The sequence below is a fragment of the Echiichthys vipera genome (genome assembly GCF_963691815.1).
Source record: "Echiichthys vipera genome assembly, chromosome: 1".
In the NCBI taxonomy this organism is placed as follows: domain Eukaryota; kingdom Metazoa; phylum Chordata; class Actinopteri; order Perciformes; family Trachinidae; genus Echiichthys; species Echiichthys vipera.
Window position 1 is genome coordinate 32,812,969 of NC_139826.1, and position 25,027 is coordinate 32,837,995.

At 41.5% G+C, this 25,027-nt stretch overlaps 1 protein-coding gene across 1 annotated transcript in view; it reads left to right on the forward strand.

Moving 5' to 3' along the window:
- adamts7 (a disintegrin-like and metallopeptidase (reprolysin type) with thrombospondin type 1 motif, 7) overlaps positions 1-24,705 on the forward strand; it is an 83,936-nt gene extending 59,231 nt beyond the window's left edge. The window contains exons 17-24 of the mRNA XM_083912803.1: positions 1,187-1,313; positions 3,596-3,809; positions 5,462-7,261; positions 7,665-7,817; positions 9,104-9,277; positions 9,593-9,739; positions 10,971-11,133; positions 19,751-24,705. Of these exons, the coding sequence (XP_083768929.1) occupies positions 1,187-1,313; positions 3,596-3,809; positions 5,462-7,261; positions 7,665-7,817; positions 9,104-9,277; positions 9,593-9,739; positions 10,971-11,133; positions 19,751-19,935 (2,963 nt within the window). The 3' untranslated portion in view covers positions 19,936-24,705. The remainder of the gene's footprint in view (positions 1-1,186; positions 1,314-3,595; positions 3,810-5,461; positions 7,262-7,664; positions 7,818-9,103; positions 9,278-9,592; positions 9,740-10,970; positions 11,134-19,750) is intronic.
- Positions 24,706-25,027: the final 322 nt, after the last annotated feature.

Genomic DNA, 25,027 nt, shown 5'->3' on the forward strand with positions numbered 1-25,027 from the left:
AGAGAGAGATGAGAGAGAGAGAGAGAGAGAGAGAGAGAGAGAGAGAGAGAGAGAGAATATCCTGAATTCCTCTGTACCCTGTAAAAATGGTCTTTAGGTGAAGACAAAATGTTTTTCACTGTAATCGTACATTTTAAAACAGTGATACTTCTGTTTCACCCCCCAAAAATACTCTAACCACCTTTTAATTAAATTCCTTCAAAGTTGTAATTACAGATACTTTATGAGTCTGTGCAGACAAGGATGTAAACTGCAACTTGACCCGGCTGAAGTAAGCGCACAACCCCGAGGCAGTACTTCTGGTTTCCTGCCTTATTTCTTCTAGCCTTTCTTTCTCAATCTGGCTTTCAATCTAACGTAGCCGTCTCAGAGGCATCTTTGAAGGTGTAAATTAGGCTGGAGCATGCAGAGGTGAGAGGTGCCTCCTGCTCTGGGGGGGTTAAAAATCCCCTCAGGAGGGTGAGAGTAATGATGGAGAGAGCGATCGCACGAGGAGATCAATCTGTCACTGCTTTAGGAGAAGAGTCCTTTCATGAAACCTCTATGTGACACTTTTTAGTGTGGGAGATACTGCATTGTATTTCTCTTCAGTCTTATTTTAGATGGGGGTTGTTAGACCATAAGGGAGACTGATTTGTGATGTTCTACTTGAGTTACATATGCAGGTCAAAATAATAGTAAACCGACAGAAATGTGCATAAAATGGGCAACCTTGTTTTACCACGTGCAGTGTTGACTTAGTGCTAGTTGCATATTTATGTGTTCCAATAGTGTTGGTCCTGGTTTACAGCATAGAGCATGCATTGTTCTGTATTTAGCAGTGGTGGAAGAAATACTCAGATCTTTTATTTAAGTAAAAGTATAAATACTCTGCATTCAAAAATGTTACTAAAAGTGTCAATTATTGATGCGTTAATGTGTGAAGCATCACATAAATGTTTCAGCTTTGACTTGCTCTATATTTTGCTGGGTTGCTTAATCTTTAATAATGCATCATCATTTATTATAAATTGATTTATATGTTGTATAAATAATAAAAATCAGCAAAGCAACTAATAACTGAGCATAGAACAGAAATAGTACCTCAAAATAAGTAAATGCACCTTCCACCACTGGCATTCAGTGATGTTATTTCTGGATACGTCTTATTCACCAAAGCTTCACTCTCGTCCCTCTGGTATTCCAGGTGTTCAGAGGAAGATTGTTCACTGTGTGGAAAAGACAACTGGTATAGTGGAGGAGCACCTCTGTGACCCTTTAACCCGGCCTGATGATAACCAAACCAGCTGCAACAAGGATCCATGTCCAGCCATGTGAGTTCACCCTCCAGACATTACCAAGCAGTGTTCACAGACACACACTGCAATTAAGGTACTTGTTTTTCGACCCTTGCAGGAGCAAACACTAATCCTTGTAGCGTGCATGGAAGCAAATAACCCACACTATCAAACCTCAAGTTAGTTCTGGAGTCAAAGGTTAAGTATATTTGTGCAGTGGAGAAGATGACGTTGAAGATTACGTACTTTGGAACTTCTTTCAACTCCACATGAACAGTTTTAACAACTCACCTGTCTGTAAATGGCAACATTGATTGCTTCAAATGTCAGTTACGTGCAAGGCCAGTTGCTACTCTGCTACTTAAATCATATCTTAACAGACTGCCGTCTATCAAAATGTAAAAAATCCTACATCTGCACATAAAAGTACATAAGAATGCATTCAGTTATCTGTGATGGTTATCAGCCTAGGCCTGGAAATTGCAACAATATTCTGGTTTATGACGATATATATAAGATAAATAATTTATACTGTAGTGAGATTTTCACAGTGGTAACAGTTAGTAAAATGCAAATGTGTGCAGATATCCACTAGAAACATGCAAATTACTGAAATAATGACATCAAACTTGGTTAGATTATTGTAGCCAGATAGAATATATATGTAGGACTAGAGTGAACTAGAAAACATGAAACCGTTTTGTGCTTCCAGTTTATCAGGACTATTTGCGTCCTTGGGTCATGTCTTGATGTCTGCAAGTGTATTTCTAATATACTACCTGGAGTGTTTTGTACGAATTATCAGTGAGAAGCGTTCGAAGATAAGGGGGACCCTATGGAGAATAAAACTTGTTTTCTTCCCTCATCAAACGTTCTTTTCAAAGTCTCCCAGAACTGAGGACAACTCATGGTTGTTAGGTGACGTGAGGGATGACAGAAAAGGTGAAATAACTGTCTAGACACCGCTGTCAGGTCGCTTGACTGAGAATCACCATTCCCCTGACAGTTTCCCTCCCACACATTTTATTGAACGTAACCGCAGCTTGTTAACCTTAGGTTGTCAGCAGTGAAACAGCTCATTTTCATTTTAAAGAGTAGGACTTTTGTTCAAAAGGATCAGCACTCGGTTCCTTTGCTACAGATGCTGTAAGTGCACCAACACGCACCGAGCATGAACCATTGTCCACTCTTTCTGTGGATGCTACAATTAATGATTAAAGGACAATATTAGGTTGTTGAAAGTTAATTCATTAGTCAATTCATCAGTGACAAAGAAACAGTTTTAACAATAATCAATCCTTATGAATCTTTATATAAAGGTGAAGTCATTTTTTTAACTAATGCCCTTCCCTTATAAAGATCATTTTTATTTTCACTATTTGTGGTGGTCTGCTATTACCGAAACGCATTAAGGAAGCAATGTATGCACACATTGCTTTGTGCCTGTCGTAAGAGAAGAGCAGCAGCTCATCACTTTCAAACAGATCATGGGAGTTGTCTGAGTTGCAGTCACCTTCTCCCCTTTCGGATTCCTTCATAGGATTATCTGCAGAGTTTTCCTCCTCTCCAAAACAAACGCACCTAGTGATTAAAACTGATAAAAGCACTGATAAAAAACGCTGTCATATTTAAACATCAGTCCCTCTCCAACGCTGTATGGTGTCAAAGGACATCCTGGAGGGGCTGTGAGATGAGCTGCCACTAATGTTTGCTCAGCTCGGTTCTCTGAAACTTTATTTCCAAATGTGCCTGGATAAAAAGTCCATTTCTGACAGCTCCTGGCAGACACCACAGTTCTTGAAGCCATTGACAGGCCACCAAATTTAACAGACCTTGAATAAAATTACAGATCTCTCTGGTTTGAAAATTGTTGGAAACATTTGGGGTAATGCAAGAAAACAGTTCAACAAAATATATATATACTGTATATAACATAGATCCAGTCCCTTTTAGACCTTTTAATGTCAATGTAAGTTAAGTAAGAACATGAAATACTTTCGGTAATACTCAGCTTTGAAACACCAGTATACACAACCTCTATGGAAGAGCAGATTATGAGCAAACTTTCTCACTTCTTCCAAAGCAAGTGCAGTAATAATGGTGGATTTTTGGCTTTTCTCTTGTAACAATGCAGTTAAAGTTTCTTGAAATATATCTGGGACTTCAAGTCTTGAGAGGCAGAAACCTCAACATTAAAAATGAAGCAAAGCTTGAGACATTGGTATTGACCACGGCGACTTTATCATCCTGAAGACACAATATATACATTGCGACTTTAATTTGCAGGAACCATTTGCATCTTTTATGTCCCTGTGTAGATGGTGGGTCGGAGAGTGGCAGAAATGCTCGGCGAGCTGCGGGAGCTCAGGCCTGACTAAAAGGACAGTGATCTGCATTCAAGCACTAAGTGTTGAGGAGCAGAAAGCCCTGCAGCCCAGTGAATGCGAACACATACCCAAACCCGAGTCATTATCCTCCTGCAATGCACACATCCCATGCCCAGCAGATTGGACCACCAGCAGCTGGTCAAAGGTGAGTCTTGGCCGGATTATAAGGTTCTGGTTTGTCGCCAATGGTGCTGATTGAAATGGAAATGGAAATTGTTCTGTGAACAGAAATTTTGTCTGTCACATCTTCTGAAAAGGTCTCTATGTGAAAGATGATTTTATATTATGTAGTGATTGTGGAGGAAGTCATCCATGTGCTTCTAGTTGTACTTGTATAGTGCAAATCTTAGCCAAGACCATTTTCATTTCTCAGGAGTTAAAGGTATGACTGGCATCTGCAGGCAGACACACATTGCTGATTGCTTAGAGCCAGCATATTGTTTTACTTCTTCAGGTTTTTGACCAGAGCTGTAACTACACAAAGGTCATGTCCTTTGTGATTTCTGTCATATCCATCTTTTTTTTTTAGACACACAACACAGTCGCTAGAATAAAATGTTGGCATTGTACATTTCTGCAGACCGTGTTACAGTTACAGAGTTGGAAAGCAATTATATTTAACGAGTTAGCCACGTATTATGCTGTATTTGTTGCCTACAAACACTGTAGCAACACACATAAAGGTGAAAGATGAAGTATTGTGTGTACAGTGTTGTGTCTACGATTATTTAATGAGACACAAAGAAGTGAGAATAAACATGTTTATTCCTTCAGCTTTGACTAAAGATGAGCAGACAATATCCTTCCCAGGTGTTTGGATTTAGATGGACTTGGAGATTAGGCTGCCTGATCACAATTAAACTTAGTAGAAAGTAAAAGCATTTAAATGTTGAGATTTTCTGGCTACTTTGCTTCCATTTAGGGGTTTATTTTACTAAACTGTCTATGTGTGTTTGCAGAGTTCTCCTTAGTTCACCACAAGTTAACATTAGATCATTCATTTCTCATCCCTCATTTGCATATTGAAACATTACAGTAAACTTGTAATCAAAGAATATTTTTCTGGGGGAAGTTTTATGGTTAGATAGGTTTACTGTTACGGTTTGTGTTGGATCAGGACCCAAATGCACAACTCGACTCTGGTTCAAAGTGCAACAAATAATCTTTAATGTTCAAAAGGGTGCAAGCATAGGTGCGAGGTGGAGGGGTAGTGCGAGGTCCCGGGATCCTGATGTGGTAGGTGAAGTCACCGAGGAGTGCGTGGATGCAGGTGGCGTGATGTGAGGTCCGCTGTAGGGGAATGGTGATGCAGTGAGAGAGCTCCGGGGAGCTGGCAGCAGGCAGGCAGGTCCACAGGCAGCAACGCTCAGGACTGCACAGCAAAGCAAAGTAATCTGAAGCAGGTAGCAAAAACACAAGGAGATTAGCTTCAGAAGCTAAGCACAGAGCACAGGGCAAAATATGCAAAGAAGCAGGGATCCAAACCACCACGTAGACTGACGAACAATCTGGCGATGACCAGGAGAGAAACCAGTGGCTTTATGGGAGGCTTGATTGTAGAGTGAGTTGACCTGCTTCACCTGTGGAGCAGAAGCCACGCCCACCTGCACACACAGCACAGACAGGGGGAGAGACACAGGAGGAATAATACAGACAGAGACACAAAAACACACACAAGGAAAACTCAGGGCTGCCATGGTGGAATCATGATATTTACCCTATTCATCTGAAGTATCACCCCTTAAAAATATGAGCTTGGCCTAATAACGCTCTAATGTTGTCTTTTTTTCTGTGCAGTGTTCGCTGACTTGTGGAAGCGGAGTACGTCGCCGCAATGTCACCTGCTCCAGAAACACCGGTAGTGACTGTGACCCTCAGAAGAAGCCCCTTGCCGTCAACACCTGCTACATTCAGGAATGTCCACCAGTGGCAGATAATTTTGGAGGAAACGACTTGTCTGGAAGCGGCTGGCCAAGCAACGAAGTGATCAATGAAATTAACTCCATACCTGACGTCAAACCTCCTCCCAAATACAGCACCACCAGAGCCCAGCCAAGAAGTAATAATAATAATCTCAACAACATTGTCGAGGGGGACTTTCACTATCACAATAACATTGAAAATCACTCTCCGGAAAACAGTGTTCAAGTTGATGATTTTTACTATGACTATAATTTTATCAACTTCCATGAAGACTTATCGGATGACTTTGATGGAAAAGATCCAGGGGACAGCCACGGAGTTAATATTCCACAGGGCACTGAGCCAACCGCCAGTGTGGAACAAAATACTTACATGGAAACTACCAGAGCTCCTTCAGCAGCCGTTTCTACAATGTCAAAGGCCACTGCCCACACTTTAACAAAAGAGCCACAGAACAAAAATCTGGACGAAATGAATAACAACAAGAATGCAGCAACAAAGGAGTCTAAGCAAACAAACTCTGACAATTTGGATGAGATCCTTTCTGAGGATTATCTTCTGCCTGTGTCTACCACTCACTCACCGCCTTTGTCTGCAACTCAGCATTCACCAGTACGTAAAGAGACACGTGATGAGGATGCGTGGTGGCCCGAGAACTTTGGCACAATGCCGCCTCGTCCGTTTTTCACAACAGAGGAGCCACAGGATGTGAAATGGGAGCAATATGGAGAGGATGCTGAAAATAACTATGACATTTTAACTGAGGAGGAGAATCTTGCTCAGGATGTCACGGTGCCGCCGAAACATGCTGCTTCCACTCCTGGACACCAAACCATTGTTAATAATATTGTCGCTACAACAATGAGGACTCAGGAGACAGAGGAACCTGATGGTTACGAGTACAGCTACAATGAAAAAAGCACACTAGGTCCGGATATCTCTGCAGAACAGGAAGACGTAGAGAGTCCAGAACCTTTAAGCTCTCCCACGTCAGAAACTATAATTCAGGTTAAGACTGGACAAAGTGCTTCAGACATACCTCAGACAACCAGTCAATCAACAACATTAACAACGGCCTCCAAATTGGAGGATCTGGACTTGGAGCAGACTAATTCTAATACAGTGTATGTCACTAGGGACAGAAATTCATGGGATACAGATCATGACCTCAGTACAACCTCACTTCCTGCCTCTGAGACATCCACTCCTCTCCCCATTCCCTTTTTGCTGATCTCAGGTAACCCAGATGACTCCACATCGTTGACTGGAACAGAAATCATACCTCCTACAAACCCAGAGGGAGACTCTCAGCCTTCTCCAGCTGGTTTCCTGCCAGCTGCAGTGAAACAGATACCAACAAACCCTGCCTCCACGGAAAGAACTGGAACAGATTACACATCGCGGGCTTCACCGTTTGATTCAGCTGATTTTGACTACAATGAAATAGTCGTTCCCCCGATGGTGAGGAGCAGCAGCAACACTGATCCTGGCCATTCATACCGGCTTCCAACAAACGCAGCAACCACTCCTCAACTAGTACAGCACATGGAATCACCAACACCTGCTGGTCCCATTTCACCTCTTCTGTGGCCACTTCCAGTGCTAACACCTGCCCCAACTTTAGCCTCCACACAAGTCACTACTGCCTATTGGGTCACCGGCAACTGGAGCACTGTGAGTCTGCATTAATTACACTTTCTGGTGTTGTACTATTGGAAGAAGCACAGCTGTGTCTCATTATGTTAAGCTGACACACAGCTGACACACAGCTTTGGTCCCCGCACACATTTTAAGATTTTTGGAGACACCATTTGATTTGACCTGAAGCTAATGCAGTTTATGCCAATTTACAGCATGTATTTTTTTTAAGGCACATTTATCAAATTGGTTGCTGCTGCTTAATCCCTTGCTGTGTTGTTCAAAACATTTGAAAGAATTTGCATATCAGGAAAATGCTTAAAACCTGACCCCCATTGTCAGTGAGGTTTCTTGTGCATGCTGGAGCTGTGCTGGACATCCAACCCTGAAATCATAAAGTGTAAGTAGCGTTCTCATGTGTTACTACATTTGTGCACAGTGCTCCACCAGCTGTGGTCTAGGTGCTATCTGGAGGACTTTGGCCTGCAGTACTGGCTCTGACTCTGACTGCGATCTGGCCAAGAGGCCCCCGCCAGCCCAGCAATGCTATCTGCGGCCCTGCTCCACATGGAAAGTTGAGGAATGGAGTAAGGTGAGATTACGTGTTATATGATATGCATGATATGGCCATTGTTTTACTGGAGGTCCTTACAGGTTCAGGAGGTTCTGGATTTCAGTATTTACAGTATGCATACTGCACGCAACATTACTTTTGAAGGGCATCTGCAGTACATATTAAGTATTACGTAGCCAGAGTAAACATACCTGGTAAACATCAGCATGTTTGCATTATCATTTGATGTAAATTTAGCTCAGAGTACTCTTCTGCCTGTGTGCAGCCTCACAGAGGCCCCAGCATGGCTGTAGACTCTTGGTAGATATTCAGTATAAACACTGATAAAAACAAAAACGGAAAATGATGAGCCTGAAATGAGATAAACTGTACCAGACAAATGAGGAAGTCGGACAGAGAGAAGTGTTTGTACTATGAAAGCTGTCTGAACGATTTTCTACTTGTAAATATTTACAGTTGGGAGTCATTCAGGTCAGAGTTTATCTTGTTCAGTAAGTCAAAGGACGCTGGGACTCCTGTTTGGTCTTGAAGATGTCATCCATCACTTCAGTTCATATCAGTGAAGCTTTTTTCAAGAGTCGTTTTTTCCCGAAACCAGTATTGGAAATGGCTCAGATACTGCCAAAATGACCGATGTGCTGATCTACTACCACATAATTTGTCCCCTGAAGGAAAATCTACTTCAAAGTAGTTTATTTATTTAGATATCAAATTAGAAAATGAAAGAAAGTGTGGCATTCATTCACTGTAAGCATTAGTTCATGGTTTACGAACCTGAGCCAGGCCATTCACAACAATAGAAATCATATAATCATATCTACAAAGGGTTAGTATTATACAGCTGGGAGGAGGCCTCGGGGAAGACCCAGGACTAGGTGGAGAGATTATATCTCCACACTGGCCTGGGAACGCCTCGGGATCCCCCAGTTAGAGCTGGTTAAAGTGGCCCGGGAAAGGGAAGTTGAAGGTCCCCTGCTAAAGCTGCTGCCCCCGCTACCCGACCCCGGATAAGCGGATGAAGATGAGATGAGATGAGATTATACAGGTGATTAAAAAGCTATCATTTATAATAATACATATATAAAACAATCATTTTCTATATATACAGTATATCAGATCTGTATTTGGTATCGGCCGAGTCATAAGTTCAAGTATTGGAATCACTATTAGAAAGGAAAAACTGTTACTTTACTTTTTGGATGAGCAATGAAACACATTAAAACCAGTTGCCTTTGACTCACTTCGACTGAATACTCCAGAAGCTCATGCTGTTTGAATAACAATGAGGCCGTGTCTTCTCCCAGTGCTCCAAGAATTGTGAAGGTGGCATTAAATCAAGAGAGGTCCAGTGTTTTGACATGCGCGATCAAAGGCCTCTACGACCTTTCCACTGCCGAGCCATGTCATCCAGGCCGCAAACCCGAATGACCTGTAACCTTCAGCCATGTCTCGACTGGTACGCCTCTTCCTGGGGTCAGGTGAGTAATGCAAAGAAAAATCATTAGAGACACTGTGAAAGCTGCTATGAAGTATTTTCTGGTTTGTCTGCTAGACAGAAGGAAAGCCGACCTCCAGAACAAGCTAAAACAGGATGATCTTAAAGGATTTAGGCCAAAGTTAATTTTCTTCCTATTATATGCATATCAAAGCATACCAGACTGTAAAGTATTTTAGATTTTGTAATTTGCCTCTTTTCATTTCAGTGCAGAATGAAATTCTACTTGCCATGTTTTTTAGATGATGTTATTCTTGAGTATTAATGGTGTGTGTGTGTGTGTGTGTGTGTGTCTCAGTGCTCTGAAGTGTGTGGGGGAGGTGAGCAGCAGCGTATGGTGACCTGTCCAGAGGAGGATCGATGCAACTTGGACCTTCAGCCCAGCAACATCCAATCGTGTAATAGCCAGCCTTGTGCTCAGTGGCTCACTGGATCATGGGAACAGGTAGGCACACACACACACGCATTCAGTGTTTTGTGTTTATGGCGATCTAATGGACTTGTAGATGTGACCTCTGAGGTCTCATGAGAGTGAATGTGGTTGAGGAAGAAAAGAAGGAGGCGTATCGCTGCACAAAGACAGCGTCATTATGACCTGATGTAGGTTCTAAAGGCTATTTAACATTTCACAGGGACGCAGATGATGAAAGGATTTGAGGGTGACCGGAGAAATAAGGGGAAATGGATTTAATGGGTCTATGATTAGCTCTTATTTTAATGTTTTATTCATGCATTTGTAGAAGGATAAAGGCGGTAAAGACAGAGACAGTGAGGGATGTAATGTCTGTTAATATCATCATCAAAGCAGAAATTAAGCTGTTCACATCTAACACAGAAGCATCAGAAGAGAAAGGGGAAAAAAAGAAGAGCAAGCCAAATCACTCAAGAAGAAAAGACAAAAAACGATGTATTGATGTATCAGACATGGTTTGATGTGTTTTTGTTGAGCATACAAAAAGTTTCTGCTTCAACTATCCTCTGGTAGATTGCTGATAGTAGCATATCATCCATCATCATCATCTGTGGGTAGAATTTCTATCTCCCAAAATCCACATGATCACTTTATGATCTGTGGTGTTTATATAGAAAAACAGCTGCAGGCAGTCGTCTCATAACACTGTAACCTGGCCCACAGGGAATTATGACCATTATTGGAGTTGCAGCTCCTTCATCTGTCTCTACACATGACTCCAGTCCACAAACACGTCTTTTTTAATCCCTGAACCATATCAGCAGTGTAAAAAACACACCCTCTGTAGTTAATCTGCAGCAGTCAATCGAGAAACATCGTCTACAGCATCATTAATATTATCCTCATAGTTAAAAACATGCATTGAACACGGTATGAGGCAGCTGATACCAAACTAACAAAGTATGTCCAAATACTGAGAAAAATATCTTTAACCCAACCATTTGTCAAAGAGCTTTTTTTTTAATTTCCATGACAGTATGTGGCTCCGCAGATCCTCCCTGTGATGTTCTGAGACTGAATACAAGCAAGCAAGATGAAGAATAAAGTGTTTGGTCATCAAATGTACAAAATAAATGTTCTCTACCACTGTGAAGATTGCACGGCAAATCATGAAATAAAATATATTTTTTGCAGCAAGAAGTTCCTATCCATTCAAATATGTTGTTTGTAAAATAGTTGCACACTCTCTATACTCTCTCCGCAGTGTTCGGCCTCATGCGGTGGCGGCGTGCAGCGTCGACTCATCAAATGTATGAACACAAAGTCCGAGACGGACGAAGAAGTGGATCTAACTCAGTGTGACCATGAGCTGCAGCCTGAGGGCATCCAGAAGTGTAACTTGCAGGAGTGCGAGAGCGCCCCCTCTGGTGAGTAAATCAACGTGGTGAACATTGTACCTGTTTAACATCAGCGTGCTTGCATTGTCCTTGTGATTACGTTAGTCTGCGACTTTAATTCTATACACTGTTGTTACAACTCATAGTGCAGATCAGGAGACCAAGGAGAACTGTCTGTCTGACTGTTTGACTGAAATGTCAAACTACAGCAATTACCAAGACCCAACATGAGTTATGGTTGTGATTTTTTCAGAACTCCAACAAAATGGGCATAAAGAACACACAAAATGTACAAAATACACATTACACCCAAAGTTTCTGAACAATGTCTAGAATTCAAACTCAAATTCAATGCCCTGAATGTTTTATGTATGCAAGATGTTTATTTCAGGGGTATTCATTATTAAAACATCTGCTGGCAGCAGCTTTTTGGAAGTAGTGTGCCATGCCGTGCATCAACAGAGGCACTGATACACTGGGGATCCACCAGCCCTTCGTCTAATGATGCCACATCATAAACCAGTGGAAAGGCTGACTACAGTAGCCTCAGAGGTATTCTTTGATGGCCAGGCAGTGTAAAAAGTTCCAGCTAAGATAGAGTAGAAGAATACATTCGCAGGACATTTTTAGACTGCACGTCTTCTCTTGCTTAAAACGCATCATTCATGGCATGATTTCTCCCTTATTTTGCTTCTCTGTCACACTGTATCCCAAAACATTTTTTACCAAAGTGTATATCTGGCTTTAAAATGCATCTTTCTTTGAAGACTAGACTTTTTGCTCCAGGAGACTTTATTGGAAGGCGCATGTTGTCTACAGAGAAGAAGCAGGTTATTGATGCTTTTTTTGTTCTTTTTTTTTTCAGCATAAATCGTCCTCAGTTAAGTCAAATATTAGCTTAGCATTGTGGATTTTAATCATTTCAGCCAGCTACAAAATACATCATTCAAACTATCCAGAGTACTAATGAAATTATTTATTGTATTATAATAAAGGCATTTTAATTCTTAGAAAGAGAGTGCCGTGGAGTGTAATTTTGGCTTTGGTAAATGTATACTGATACAATAGTTGTTCAAGCCCTATAAGCTAGTTTGGTTGAAGGTTTCCGACCATGTCGCTGACGTCTGTCCGTACAATGGTGAAATTGACACAAGAGCGAGCACTGACTTAGTTTCTTTAATCAGCCCGATGAGTCGGTCGGCTGATTTATTTTGTTGTAATGTGACCCATCCTTCTGCGGGATATATTACTGCCTGAGTGAAGAATTATACCAGATACATCTGACTTCTCACGTCTCCATGATCCTCTCAATCCTTCCCTAGTTCTTTCTCAAAGACAACAAAAGGTTATTTGTATCTTTAAGCCTTGTGACACTTTGTGAGCTTAGTGTCTCAAAGCCGCCTACTCTACCTACTGTGGCTAAGATTGTACCTCACTTTGGACAAAAGCGTCTGCCAAGTGCCTGTTTTTTTCTGAAACACAGCGTCATTCCTGTCGAATATCATAAATAACAATCCACATCAGAGCTTAATTCATTCAGATCCATTCGTATGCTTTGTTTAAACCAAGGGCAATCACGACTGCACAGTAATTGGACGCAGTTTGGAAACATCTCATTAATGTTACCGGAGAGAAGACATGATGGGAATAGTAATGGAGCAGAAGGTCATTTTATCCATCTAATAGTCCCATATAGTCTTTCTCAACTACACTTTTTGTATTTCCATGCAGACAACGATGAGGGAGGAAGGCTTATCGGATTGCGACATTTCATCTGACATTAATAAAAGTCTAGCCATGTGTCAATGTGCTGTGCCCTGCTGCGATATATTGACCAACACAATATACAAAGTCCAGTGGGTGGTCAAGAATAAAACTTCTGTCTGTCGCATGTTCATGCTTTTGTCAGAGCCCGTAAGGTAAAGGCTGCTCCAAGTAGCCTCCCGTCAAACGTGGACTGAAGCTACGGACCGAAGCTGTGATTTCCATCAGTTTAGTGTTAAATCAGTGCAGTGACAGAGGCGTTTGTAAGACCACATGTGGAGCTGTGTGAGCCCAAGACAGATTTCCATTTTTCTGTGCCTGATAATACATCTTGGCTGCAGGTCATTAATATCCCACTGGGTTTTCTTACAGTAGTAGGATGAGAGTTCATCCGTCACAGGGACTGGACACGTGCTTCGAGCAGAGGATATGCAGTATTTACCAGGAAAAAAACTGACAGCTTTTGCCATTAGTGACATTTTCTCTATGTAGGTGTTTATTAGGTTTTTTCCAGTTCTCAGTCGATACGTCACCCTACAGCATCAACTGCAGCGGGGGTACTGAACTCGCTTAACCTGAGCTCTGACCCCTGGAGAAATTTACATGTGTTCAAATTAGTTCGTTTCAATTGCTGTGTGCCTGTGTACATGAGGCAATTTGGCTATTGTCTCAATGTTTAATTAGAATAAAAACCTCCAACCAGTCCTTTAAGTTGTAAAATGAAATAAACCTTAGGAAATGTCACACATGAGAGGACTCGAGGACTAGACGAGAAGGCACCACGGCAAAATGTACTTTTTCTTCATTCATCTTCAACCGCTTATCCCGGGGTCGGGGTTGCGGGGGGGCTGGAGCCGATCCCAGCTGACATTGGGCGTGAGGCGGGGTACACCCTGGACAGGACGCCAGTCTATCGCAGGGCACATAGAGACGTACAGAGACAGACAACCATTCACACCTAAGGGCAATTCTTGGAGTAATCAATGAACCTAACACGTGCATGTCTTTGGACTGTGGGAGGAAACCGGAGAACCCGGAGAAAACCCACGCAGACACGGGGAGAACATGCAAACTCCACACAGTAAGGCCCAGGCCGGGATGCAAACCTGGAACCTTCTCGCTGTGAGGCGACAGTGCTAACTACTACAAAAAGCCAGCAAAAAGTACTTCATTAATATCAATTTAAACATGGAAGACTTCGGAAACTCTGTGGTTTTCAGTGAGTATGCAAGAACACATGAAAAGGAAGTGGTCAGATTGGTGCAGGTGACATTACTGTTTTGTTTTGTTTATTAATTGTGCATTAGTGTTTGCAGACAGTGTTGAATGGTAAAGATCTGTTACCAAATATTGATAGGTAAATAAGATGTGCCTGGGTGCTGGTTAGTTAGACTTCGTCTTTGGAGAGGTCTCTGTCTCCACTGAATGGTCTTATGTTATAAAAAGTTAGAGTAGAGTGGAGGGAGAGAAAGTTAGATAAATATCAGCACACATGCAAAGCAGATACAAACAATTTAAATTCATGAAGTCAATGACTATGCAAATGAGAGTTAAATCATGGTCATCTCAAATGTTTATTCATTTACACCATTAAATTACAGTATAATTATGGTAATGTAAGCCATCAATAGTTGTCAGATAATTAGCTATTGAATGAGTGGAACATTTTCATTATTGTTAATAATAATTGTACTCTTAAAAGAAAATCAGTAGAAAATCTGTCCAGGCTCTCCAACTGTAAAGGCCATTAGCTGTTAAAATGTTGTGTTGCTTAATATAAAAGGACGTGTTGATAACACATAAACAGTCTTTCAGAATGCTGTCACTAACATGTAGATACAAACTGTATGCATAAGTGAGGTGAGTACGAGTCTGGGAGGGAAAATCACAGTATACTCACTACAAAAGAACTACAGTAGACTACACCATTGGCCAACATAGACTTAAACAAGGCAACGACAATACAGCTGCATGACTGAAACATGTGTCAGCCTTTAACATACCTTCTTACATTACAGTTTAAACAAAGAACTTGATCTCTAATGGATTCTTTCACTGAACGACTTTATAAACACATTTTCGTTTAGTGAGCAGAATACTGCCATTTAGTGTCTCAAGATCGTAGTCGCAACAACAAAAAATAATTCCATCACTCAGGTTGCCAGGTTGGTCAGACCTGGTCAAGTAGCCTACAGGAGACCAGAGTCTGTTTGAGCCTGTTTGAACACATCACCTCCGGCAAATCACCATAAAAACAAGTATTGCCGAGGAGTTTGACTGACAGTTAGCGTTAGCCGTTACAGCTAAACATGAAAGTTAGCTTACCAATCAAGGAGAATCGTAGCAATTTCAGCTTGCGTTTTAATGCCGTTGAACTCCCTTATCTCAGTCCATGGTGTAAATGCTTGGCCTATACTGACTTTACTTTTTGCCCGTCTCCTGTCACTCAGCTGCTGGGACAAATAATCATCTGCAGGATTGGCAAACTCCATTTCACCCAGTGCCAGCTTACAGTAACTGCGCTGAACAACAGACAACCCTGACAACCGTGACAGAAAGTCATTGTCAAACCCTTAAAAAGAAAATGTAAATACTCATTCAGGCTAAATATATTTTTAATAGAAAAGCATTCTGTACCGCTCAATTGTTTGTTGGTTTGTTTTTAAACATAGCTTTTAATAAAGATTCTACATATCCAAGCTTTTAAGTATCATTGATCAAATATATTTATCCCAGTAAAACTATCTTGGATGTACTCCTTGGGGTCAAATTCAGTAATGTGGCCTCGTAAAATAGGTTTAAATTTCCCAAATCCCAGAGCTTAACTTCTCGTGAAAATGTTCTGAAATGTAACAGAAATTTTCCACCCTTTTTCAGCCATAATACAGTAAATAACTCACGTTGAATGCCCTCACAATGCACTGTAGATGTGGTCTTTATTAAAGTGTTACTGATATATTCTGCTAAAGCTGCTGCCCCCGCGACCCGACCTCAGATAAGCGGATGAAGATGAGATGAGATGATATATTCTGCTGATTTCAATCCAGCTCTGTGTCATGGCAGTGGGCAGAGTGTGCAGAGGAGTGGTGTTTGACTTCCGTCGGTGGCCGCAGAGGTCTGCTGGGATTCGCAACATCCGGTGCATTTAGGTTCACCTCTGCCGGATTTCAACCACAGAGGGAAGCCAAACACTGTTTATCTCTACACACTGCTCACACTGCCATGACAGAACTGGATCGGCTAAGTATCCCTTTAATATAACTTTTGTTTTTAGTATCCCTTCTAAAACAGCTGTCTGCATTCACAGACAGCTTTGGGACTCCTGATTTCTATCAAAAAGCTTTTAAATAATCTAATCTGTTAATCATATTGTCACACCTATGCAGACTTTGAAGAGTCTGATGAGTAAACATCCAGCTTGATTTGCTGTCACTGGCATTAATGGATTGAAAAGTGAATAACATTGCAATCTGCAGGAGGTTAGATTGACCTGTAATACTTCAGTTGTCTGTTAGAGCCATCAGCCGTCGCCTCCGCCTCTGAACTCACCTGAACTGAGATTCCAGGAGGAAATTGTGGGTTGTTTTTTTTTGTTTTTTCCACTTTGACAGATACTACAGTGTGTGAGCTTGTGGGAAGATACAGGACAGATGGTAAAAGGGACTTAATTCCTGAAGGACCTCTGATTCCTGCGCAGTTAGCTGCTTTTAAATGAGAGGACAAGGAAGCTGAATACAGGAACAACATCAGGCTCTGAAGAAGTGAATGTCTGATGAAGTGTGACGATTCAATAACAGCCCACCCTCAAATCGCTGTCTGGACTGGTTTTTCAATTTCATGCTTCTGCTGTAACTGCTGTGATCTACAATAACAGGTACTTGATAGTCAGAATGTGTGCACTTGTTGACGGAGACCAACCTGTATCCACAAACAAGTTGGCTGCCCTCTGACAAACGTTTCAAGGACACATACTTTTTAAAAATATATATTTGATCACAGCTACTAGGGTTACATTTTGGTGCTGATTGCAGTTTAAATGTTAGTTTTACATTTTACAAGTCTACTGAAAACATCAACTACTGGCTACCAAGACATTCCCTCGTGATGCTATTCCTATGAAAGAGAAAATCCACACTACCTGATCCGTGTAAAAATGTATTCTACAGTTCAGCTGAATGAGAAAGCAGACATACCTTTAGACTTCGACTTCTCTTATTGATCCCTTTGGGATGAACTCCCGCAAGGAAATTGAGTTTCCAGCAGCTTACAAAAGACACAAGGGAGGTATAAAAAATACAGTATAGGATAACTAATAAACTCTTAGCTAAATAAATACAGAAGGTATAAAAAAACTATAAACAGTAAGCAATAAACTCTTAGTCATATATATATTTGAGGTAGATGTAAGAATGCAGGTCAAATGAAATTCACAGAATGTAAAGTCAGATAAGTTAAATGTAGAGGAAATGTATAAGATAAAATATGTATCACTGTATATGACAGAAATGAGCAGCAAGATGGAAATTATTGCACTTAAGTGGTCGATCAAGTATTTGCACAAAAAAGAAAAAGAAGAAGATAGGTGTTCAGGTATGTAGGAGTAGATAACTAATTGCACAGTGAGTGGCTCCCACTCCTTCCCTTCGGTCCTCTTCATTTCCTCCTCTGCCCGAGTGAGGAGTTGTAGAGTGTGACGGCCTGATGGACAAAGGCGTTCTTGAGCCTGTTGGTCCTACACTTGGGCAGGAGCAGCCTTTAACTGAACAGTGGACAGGTCCCTTGAGGAGAAATTCAATTGTTTGTTGTTATTTTACCCATTATGCACACACATTTTCTCAAGTCAGGAAATTGACACATGCATTATTTGAACCTTCAGTTCCCAAGTCAAGTCACCACGGACTGAACTACTGTATTTTTTAACCTTTAACCCTGTTTCCCCATGTATTTCTGTGTAAGTGACTAATCAGGTCGACTTTTTTTGACATTGGTCCTGTGTGGCTGGTGCAAACCGCTCACTCTCAATACAATTTCGAAAAAAGTTGTTGCCATGAGTCACTTACACAGAAATACATGGGGAAATAGCGCCCATGTAATATGCTCGCACCATGATAATCCTTTGTAAATATTCTTATGATGTCAATCTGTGATCTCTAAGGAAACAAAACGACGAACACACCAAACTCAAAACAATAGCATTAGAACTGGCTGTCACTCCGCGATTGATTGACAACTCTTGTTTTATATGGAGTAAATACAGTAATTCAAATCTAAAGCTGCAAAAGGTTCATTTACCTCGGTATGGTTGTGTTAAACACAGTATGTCCTGTTGTTGTTGTTGTTGATGGTATTAAACAACTTAAAGCACTCCTGTTCGCATCCTTCTTCTGTAAAATCTTGTCTTTCCTTTTATCTGATGGCATAAAGTCTCTTAATTCAGAATCAGAAGTACTTTAATAATCCTTTCAAATTTCAAACTCCACCTAAACAAACAACATATTTAACAACAACGATACTATATAGATAACATATATTTATTAAAACAGAAATATAAAATATACATGTACAGTATAACTATATCTATATGAAATATCATATTTCAAAAGTACTGTAATAATGTGCAAAGTACCGTAAAAAAAAGTGCAAAAGAAGAAGTGTTAATGATTGAGTCCGTATTACAGAGAGGAGGTGACAGACTCTCTGAGGGATGCATTGTATAGTTTGATGACCACAGGCAGGAAAGATTTCCTGTGGTGCATCTGGGTGCGAGGAGTCTTTTGCTGAAGGTGCTCCTGTGCTGGGCCAGTGTGTCGTAGAGAGGGTGGGAGACATTGTCCAGGACAGACTGGAGCCTGGACAGCATCCCCCTCTCTGCCACGGTCCTCAGGGTGTCCAGCTCCTCCCCCACGACATCACCGGCCCTCCTGAACAGTTTGTTCAGTCTGTTGGTGTGTGCAACCTTCAGCCCACTGCCCCAGCATGTGACAGTGAAGAAGATCGCACTTGCCACGACAGACTCATAAAACATCCTCAGCATCGTCCGGCAGATGTTAAAGGAGCTCAGCCTCCTCAGGAAGAAGAGTCGACTTTGGCCCTTTTTGTAGACAGCCTCTGCGTTTCTAGTCCAGTCCAGCTTATTATTAAAGTACACCCCCAGGTACTTACAGTGTCTCCTCTACAGTGTCCACAGTCTCTACAGTGTCCACAGGGACCTCCTGGATGGAGACAGGGGTCACGGGTGTTTCACAGCATTTATATGTTGTGTTTAATTTACATGAGGATTATTTTGTCACCAAGGTAACAGCTACAACAAATAATACAAAGTGCATGTTCTCCCACAAGACGGTAGTGTCTTTTATACCCGGAAAATAATTACAGTAAAAAAAGTCACATGGAATGGTGATTTCTTTTTTATTCTCAGGAAATCGAAAGTGTTTCAGCATTAATTCTCAATCAAACAGCACATTTTACCAAAAAATACCAATCCAACTCACTATTAATCAGCATTGTGGCTGATTTGATGTTTTGTATTTCCTCTGAGCATTGTCTTGTTTCAAGGTATTGGGTTATAAAAGAACAGAAACATTTGTTCTACCAGGAGTATTTGTTAATTTCTTTTCCCACTTCTACAAGATGAGAAATAAATCCTCAGCACGTCTCTGAACGCGATCAGTGTTGAAGCAAGGACAAAAGAACATGAGCATAATGTCTGGGATTACTAACACGTGTCACAGTTAAACTTAAAGGGCATGTCTGATGATGTTAAGAGGCTTACAGCCCTCACACGGTGCCTGTGATTCATGCTGTAATGATGCAAAAGGATAAAAAGTCTGTATGTAACCTCTCTCTCTCTCTCTCTCTCTCTCCCTCTCTGTCACCCACACAGGAGCAGTTTGCCTTCGTGATCGGCTCACGTTTCGCTTCTGTCACACGCTCCGCTGGCTCGGCCGTTGCCTCTTGCCCAACGTGCGAGCACAGTGCTGCAAAACCTGCAGCCAGCGTTCCCGCCCCAGCAGCACATCTCGGCCGATGAGCCGCGACAAAGTAACCACTCATCCACAGGAACACTGATGAAATGTCAATCATCAAGTAAAGTCAACAATCTGAGCCCTTTCCTGACTTCTTCACCACTACAGACTAATTATGAATTAGTCCCACTCCAAATCTCTGCATGTTTGTGCTGGTTACTTTTTTCCTACCGCTCTGAAATTAATAAGGAAAAATAACAAAGCATAGTCTCGCTCCTATGGCAAAACAATGAGTATGTAAATATTTGTTTGCACTTTTTTATATTCTACAGTTTGACCAGAATGACATTTTTCTACTACATCAGGGCTCTCTCGTCAGTGCAGCCAGCGTAATAGTGCATTATTACACCTGTAGATAAACCACTCGTTAACCTTTATGGTTGGTACAATGCTTTCATTTTACTGACAGCAGCAGAAACGGAATAAAACACACAGGTAGACAATTTTCAATGTAGTTTTCACGTCCAATGTGGTACAAGTCTCATTGGTGCATAAATGCTTCATGTGACATTTATAAAATGATTAACTGTTTGCTTAGTGCCGCCCCTCCTTAGTTACTGTTGCTAGGCCTGTCAAACTTCTGGTTTTGCAGAGTTACTATTTAAATTATTTGGCATGATTGAAACAGTGGTTCATTGATTTCAGACAGAAGTATGAAGAGAAAATAATCTTTGTCTGTGGCCGCTGTGTACCATGAGACTCAAGCTGCAGGTCCCAGGCAAAAAGTAAACGTCCTCATGTCATAAAGAAACAACAGTGTCCCTGTGTTGCAGTGTCGAGCTAGTCAGCCCTACTATTAGGCGAGTAAGATTAAACCATTTTCTTTATTTTCACAGAGACTTGAATTAGGATAACTTTATACAAGCAGGTTAGATTCATGCTATAATTTTTTTTTCATTTTTTCATTTTAATATAACAAGAGAATAGGCTTTAGGGATGTTCATCTCATCTCATCTCATCTTCAGACTCTTATCCGGGGTCGGGTCACGGGGGCAGCAGCTCCAGCAGGGGAACCATAACTTTCTTTTCCCGGGCCACATTAACCAGCTCTAACTGGGGGATCCTGAGGCGTTCCCAGGCCAGAGTGGAGATATAATCTCTCCACCTAGTCCTGGGTCTTCCCCGAGACCTCCTTCCAGCTGGACGTGCCTGGAACACCTCCCTAGGGAGGCGCCCAGGGTTCATCCTTACTAGATGCCCTAACCACCTCAACTGGCTCCTTTTAACAAAAAAGAAGCAGCGGCTCTACTCCGAGTTGCTCACGGATGGCTGAACTTCTCACCCTATCTCTAAGGGAGACTCCAGCCACCCTCCAGAGAAAACCCATTTTGGCGGCCTGTACCCGGGACCTCGCTCTTTCAATCATGACCCAGCTTTCATGACCATAGTTGAGGGTAGGAACCAAGATTGACCGGTAAATCGAGAGCTTTGCCTTCCGGCTCAGCTCTCTTTTCGTCACAACGGTGCTTTAGAGCGACTGCAACACCGGGTGTTAACAAATGTAAACGCTCAGATGATCTCTCAGGTAATGAGTTCAGCTCACAATAACGTAATTAGCTAATGATATGGTAAGGCAGCGTTACTGTAGATAGCTATGGTTAGCCAGTGAAAATCATGTTTACAGCTTACATTAGGAGCAGAAAAGCTCACTTTTTAATTAATTCCTTACACTCTGGTTTTTAGTTTTTGAAGAGGATAAAGACACCACCCTTCAAACATTTTACATATCCAGTATCGCTCTCTGTACAGCACCAGTGTTGGTAACTCTTTTCCAACGAGAGCAGCTAGCACTAGCTCAAAAAGTCTCAAAAATTCTCTAAAAGTCGTAGGATGATATAAGTTCAGTGGTTTAGAGCCGAGGACTGGGATGAATTACATCTTCTTTATTTCTTCTTTTTCTCCCAACAGTCTGAATGAGTGGCTAAATTTGTCGCTCGTAGCTTTTAAGAAATAAAGTCGCTGCATCTAACACAAAAGTCACTAATTGGCAACACTGCAAAGCACTTTTCACGCATCTTCAAAATGTGGAAAGATCCAAAGCCTGACAAGCCTGCAGTGCCTAACAACGGTTGCTAAGCTATGATTGGACAATCGCTGTTCGAAGGAGGGGTTTAGCAAATGGTCAGTTGTTTTGTTTAATGTCTGCAGCAGCTTGTAAAAAACAGTTTTTTTAGTAGTTGTGTCAGTAACAGCTGTGTAAAGTCACACTCACTTTGTTTTTAAAGTCACAAAGTTTTAAATTTCTAATGTGAAAAGTGGAACTGCAGAAAACACTTGGTGCTAGAGGCAACACAAACATTTCGAGGGTCGGGTATTGGCCGGCCCAGTGCCTTATCTACTTGAATATGGATAATTAGGTGCTTTTGTTTTTTTACTTTTATTGAAGTATGAGTTCAATTTCTCATGATGTTTTTTTTTAAGTGATTGTGAAATTACTCAAATTAGAAAGACTTAATTTTCATTTTTTCTGCTCGTTTCTGCATTCACAGTTATTGTTAGCACTGGTGCTTTCTGTACTGCCTGAAGATGTAATTCAGTCTTTTCAATAGGAATTCAAAGACTTATCAAGGTTGTCCAGCCCAGACAGCTGCCGTGCTATCATACCCTTTAAGCTGTTATCTCAAAAATCAATGTTGTGATTGAAGTTGTTGCAGCACTGAAGATTCAATGTCAAAGGACTTTGCTGGAAGAGTGGAAAGTGAAAAGTGCTGGGAACATGAAATCTCAGTCATGTTTGATGTCTTTAAATTAACATGATACCGCGCTAACGCTACATCATGATCATGCCGGAAAGACTAAGGCTAAAGCTTAAAGGCCCAGACACACCAAGCAGATGCCAAAGAACTAGGCCAAGACCGAGTCTGACTGCTGCTAGCATGTACGTTCTGAGCCTGCGTGAGAAGAAATTACCCTCCGTACCAGCAGGTGGCTGTACTCTCTATTCGTCATTCAGCAAAGGGAAACCAGAAGACCATCAGCTTGGCTCAAGATGCTAGTTAGCACATTAAAAACATACCACACACAAATTATATAAATTGTGCATGGCGACAAGCTAAATTTTGTTAAAGAGCTCAATGGTTAGCACATTTTTCGAACCTGTTCGATCTTACAGCCTCTTGACTTTACTCATTTGTTTCCTCTCTCATGGACTGATTCACTAACCTGACTATCACCAGGTGATTTTCGGTCCGACTTGACTCCACTCCACTCAACCATCTGGGATCGTTCCATTGCAAAGGGATTTCAGGGTCTGCAAAAAATGGTCCGGCCAATACGGACCGCCGGGCGGGGTTTTATAGATGGGACGTAGCGGAGATGTGACTGTTTGTGATTCAGACAACAATGGCGGCTCGCATCGAGGAAGCAGGCGTCAACATCAATGCTGCTATTTCATCCGTGTCGTCCAATCTAGCGAATATTTCTTCTTTAAAAGAAACAGCAGAGATCGGCTCTGAAGGCTTTTTTTGGTGGAAACTAGGTTTTCGCCCCTCGCTCTCATCGGTCTCAAGGGGTTGGTTTCGATGCGAGTGCTTGAAGTAGCATGTCTATAGAGATGACGGACAAGTGTTATATCCAATCATATGCAAGTCGAGTGATCCCAGAGTTAAGAGAGGTGGAAAGAAATTCATCTGGCGAGAGTCAGGTTACTGATTCACTACAACTGAACAGCCAATCAGAGTGGTTTCTTTCAGGCTCCACCACCGATACAACAAACTGAATTGGCCGAAAAGCCACCGACTATAGTGCCAACGGTTCAGGACACACAGCAAAAAATAGGGCGTCTGACGCTCAGTAACGGCCCGACATTGACCGATGGACAACTGTCTGCCCTGTGTGTCAGGGCCTTAAAGGTGTCAGCCAAAAAGACAGAATGTTTCATGGATGGCAACAGATGGGTTTGGCAAATGTATCATTTGTCAATTTCACCAAATCCATTGCAGACCAGGACAAAACCACTGACCTTTGATATGGCAGCATCTGGGACCAGCGGGGCGATTTAATGTAGCTTCCAACCCGTTATCTAAGTTGGTCGGGGAGTGTGAATGTAAGCAGCTGACCTTGGAGCAGAGGCACTGTTGAACAGACCTTTTTTCACAGCAGCCATGGTCTGTCGAAGCAGGAAGAGCGCAGGAGTAAATAATCACATTAACGATGGCTCCATTCCATTTAGTCGGTAAGTGTGTGCACAAAACCAGAGCATTGGCACCTGCTTGCTAAATGGAATGCAGCCGTCATTATTGGCATTAACTCCACTTGTGCTTTTCCTGCTGTCAAAATCTTCTACAGCAGACATTTGTGGAAGGAAGGGCACAGGTGTACGCAGACCTTGTTATTGTCATTTAACAACTGTGCTTTTACTGCTAACACCAAATATCTGCTGTAAAAAAGGTTTCTATTCTTCGCACTTTTGCTCTGGAGATTTTTTTTTGTTCATGCACATCTGTTATTTTGTTAGTAGAGACGACTCCCAAGCTTGACGCACTTGCCGTGACTTATTATAATCACTAAAGGGATTGGACAATCAAGACAGGTCTGTAATAAATGGGTCAATCAATTGACGTGTGACTGCAGGGATTATGCAAGCCTTTATCTCTGGACTGACTTTCTGTACTTTTTTTCTGTTTCAAACATACATATTTGTACATTTGATGATTATGTTGGTTTCCAAGCACAAATCAAGATTCAGTTTGTACACTACTACAATCTCTTCTCTCAAATCCCACTGTAAACTTCATTTCATTGACATGTTCTGGAGAAAATGTTATTCATGTATTAATCAGTGATGTGTTATTACATATGGATATTTATATACTGTGCTTTATACTACAAAATAAAAACCTGTGGGGGGGAAAAAGACGAATTACAAGTTGCTTTTGTAAATGAAATGTTTCACAAATGTCTGACAAATTTGTATGCAGGACTTGAGATGACAGAAACAGCTGAAACCATCAGAAAGAAAGATACGGATGAGGGTTTATCAGACAAGTTTAGGAAGAAAATAAAATGATGGGATGTCGACGGTGCCACAGAGAAATTACTTTATCCATTGAAATGTGTAATATATCTCTCATGAACATGCAGAAGTACATACAATACACAAAATATCAAACTGGACTCCAATTTGTTTAGGTGAA